The sequence below is a fragment of the Amblyomma maculatum genome, chromosome 10 (genome assembly GCF_055883805.1).
Source record: "Amblyomma maculatum isolate TAMU_Amacu chromosome 10, ASM5588380v1, whole genome shotgun sequence".
NCBI classification, from domain to species: Eukaryota; Metazoa; Arthropoda; class Arachnida; order Ixodida; family Ixodidae; genus Amblyomma; species Amblyomma maculatum.
In genome coordinates, this window is record NC_139353.1 from 145652324 (window position 1) to 145655790 (window position 3467).

At 51.2% G+C, this 3467-nt stretch overlaps 1 protein-coding gene across 1 annotated transcript; it reads left to right on the top strand.

Moving 5' to 3' along the window:
* The first annotated feature begins 995 nt into the window (after positions 1 to 995).
* Positions 996 to 1907, top strand: LOC146177651 (uncharacterized). Its single transcript, XM_084581609.1, has one exon. It carries the CDS (start codon positions 996 to 998, stop codon positions 1905 to 1907), a length of 912 nt encoding a protein of 303 aa, XP_084437735.1.
* Positions 1908 to 3467: the final 1560 nt, after the last annotated feature.

The window sequence follows — 3467 nt, forward strand, 5'->3', positions numbered from 1 at the left end:
TCGTCTATCAATTCTAGTTTTTGCTTTGTTTTCCGTATATCGAGCGCCGGGGAAATGGATTGAAGATATTCAGCCACGAGTTCGATGCTTGAAAGCGGTACAAAAGCGCTTCTAGTGAATGCGGTGTTGCCTTAGAAACATGCCGTAGAACGTTATACTGCAGTGTATATCGGTAATTATGAGCATGTTACTTACAGAAGTCGCAGTTACACGAGTAGCGAAGTACATTTCCGCTACATTTCTTCCGTTCTGCGCACATGCAGAGCCATCTTGCGGCAAACAGAAGAACCCCTCCTCGCAATGTGTGGCGCTGCCCCGACACGTGGCGCGCCACTCGCCCCTGAAATTTCGCCGTGCACCCTCACAGGTTGTAGAATCAAGCGTCTTTCCTTTCTTTAGATCACTATCTTCGCTCACCCGCTTCTCCCCTTCGGGCCGCGCGGGTACCGGTGCGAGGATGCCCCAATACCCTTGCGTTTAGTAAGTTTTCTCGACGAGGTGCAATAACGCTATCGCGTTCCACTCTTGAAGGCGAAGCTTAAGCGTCCTCCAAATTTTCTTTTCCTTCTTCCTACAGCCACAACAACAACAACAACAACGACCGGGGAACGCGCGATTGGAAACAAGGGTCGGCGTGGCACCCCGCTAAGGAGAAGGAAGGGCCTGGGCCGGCGCGAGGAGGCTGTGCGCACGTGCGGTGTGCGAGTGCTGCTGGGAACGACTGGACGAGAGGGAGAAGAGGGGACGAGACGGTGTGGAACGCACCTTTCGTCGGAGAAAGACGCGTGTAAACGTATCTGAATATATCCAGTGTTTTTGTTACCGTTAAAGAGTTTTTGTCCGCGTGTGATTTCTTCACTTTTATTCGAATCCCCTAAAGTTCAAAGTTGTAGTAACAAAGTTCAGTCTAGTATCAAATCAACAAATACTAAATGGTGCCGAAACCCGGGAAGAGAAGATAGTGGCGAAATCCGAAAAGACCACGACGGACCAAAATGGAAAAGCTCAAAGCGAAGAGGCGAAGTCGACGAGGGCAGAATACGATTATCATCAACGAGGCCACAACAGCACTGCCGACAGCCAACGTCCAACAGTTGACAGCTCTGCTTCACAGACTGGAAGTCAGCAATGATGAGCTGCGGAAGATCAACGACGAGTTGGAGAACTATCTACCGGAGGAAGCGTTCGAGACCGAATTTACAGAAAGCGTCGAATACGACGACCGGGCCATAAACCTCATCGGCCAACTGAGGGCTCGAATCGCAGCTTCACAACAGACTGCGTCTGAACAGAATGCCGAATCGACGCAAACGTCCGTGCCGACGCCCAGACTCACTGCAATAAGGTTTCCGAAGCTGCAGCTCCAGTCTTTCAATGGTGAGCTTGCCAACTGGCAGTCGTTTTGGGAATGTTTCCGCGAAGCGGTGCATGATAATCAGGCCCTGTCCAAAGCAGAGAAATTTCATTACTTAAAGATCCTCCTCACTGGGCCTGCCGCGTCGGCAGTTAAAGGGTTACAAGCGACTGAGGCCTGCTATGAAGACGCTATACAGATACTGCAGCGCCGTTTCGGAGACAAGGGGCTAATCGAACAAGAACACCTGACCAAATTAAGGACGCTACCGCCAGTGTCGTCATCAGGAGATGTCAGAGGAGTCCGCCGGCTCTACGATCATGTTCAAGCCCACATTTGCGGGCTAACGGCTCTCGGAGTGACCAAGCATGCTTACTGCGCAATGCTTTGCGATATTATCCTGACGGCGCTGCCGCGAGACATGGTGGTGGAGTTTCACCGCCTGGCAAGCCGAGCGACCAAGACAGATGCATTGTCGCCGCCCGATAGTAGTCCCGCGTCACCAGCGCAGCAGTCCTCCGCCTCGACGCAGGCAGATCAGAGAGAAGGCTAGAGGTGGTACTACATTTTCTGCTAGTAGAAACAGAATGTCGGAGAGCGATGTAGGCAAGGTCCCGCCTTTGAGAAGCCTTCTTACAAGGAAAACTTCGGCAAACGCGCCAGGCAGCCGACTCCGAGTGCCGCTGTTATTTATGCGCAAGCAGGCAAAACAGAGAAATGCGCATTTTGCGATTCGAACAGGCACGACACAGAGATCTGCAAGGCTGCACTGACGAACGAAGAAAAAACCGAAAAACTTGCCAGGGCGAAAAGGTGCTTTCGATGCACAAGGTGGGGACACCGAGCAAAAGACTGCAGGCGAAAGATAAAATGCGGGTATTGCGAGAAAAGGCACGCTACCTCAATGTGTAACCCCAATTGAGCAGCGATCAAAACTGACGTACCAACAGAGATCACCGCCACTAATGTGCATGCAGACGCCAAAACAGAAGAAACGCAAGAGACGGCACTGCAGACTTTCCGTGCCTTTGCGTTGGGGAGCACAAAATACGGCTACATCCGGGGCGTAATGGACGGTGGAAGTCAAAAAACGTTCATTCGAGAAGATATCTCAAAACCACTTGATTTGAAGGTTTTAGGAAAGGCTGACTTCCACCTAAACAGCTTTGGGGCTGCGGCCGCGCAAGTCCAAAGCTGCCGGCTGGTAGAAGTTCGCCTTCGGAGCCAATACGGAGATCACGAAATAGCAATAGAGGCTATTGAGGTGCCCTTCATATGCAAGGACGTCAGGCAGGTGCCCACAGATCACAGTTTTGTGCAACAGATGGAAGTTCGAGGAGCACTGCTCGCAGACAGACTGATCCATCCGGGCATGTCTTCAGTGCCAGGTATTGGATTACTAATTGGAGCCGACCACCTTTGCAAATTTCAAACGGGAGAGGGGCAAAGATGCAACGAAAATGAAGGATTAGCAGCGGTGAATACAAAGTTTGGTTGGACGATTCAGGGACCGTTCAGTGTGACTTCAAGCCTCGCAATCGCAAACAATGTTTGCATAAGAATAGGCTTGGAAACTGCAGACCAGGTCCACACTACGCTGCAGAATTTCTGGGAACGAGACGCCATCGGCATAAAAGATTCCCCAGAAACACACGACGAAAGAACACTGAGCAAGGTAAAGTTGGAAAAGAAAGGTCAGCGCTATGAAGTTGCCTTGCCTTGGAAAGACGCATCCAACGAACTCAACGACAACAAAAATATGGCAATTCGGCGACTCGACAACCTGACAAAGCGACTATGCCGCAATCCAGAACTCGCTCAGCAATACGACGACGCCATTAGGAGTTATTTCGAGGCAGGGCATGCGGAGCGGGTGACCGAAGAAGTAGTGTCTGGGAAAGTTTATTACATGCCACATCAGCCAGTCGTACGTAGTGAGGCAACTACGACGAAGCTGCGTGTCGTGTTCGACAAATCATCACACGCTCCGGGGAAACGGTCACTCAACGACCACTTGGAAAAGGACCTAACCTCGTCAGTGATTTGGTGCAGATTCCCTTGCGGTTCCGCCTACACAAGGTCGCTCTCGTAGCAGACATCGAGAAAGCATTTC

What these genes read in the sequence shown, in the direction of transcription:
- LOC146177651 (XM_084581609.1), top strand. Translation starts at nt 996, where the DNA reads ATGGAAAAGCTCAAAGCGAAGAGGCGAAGTCGACGAGGGCAGAATACG.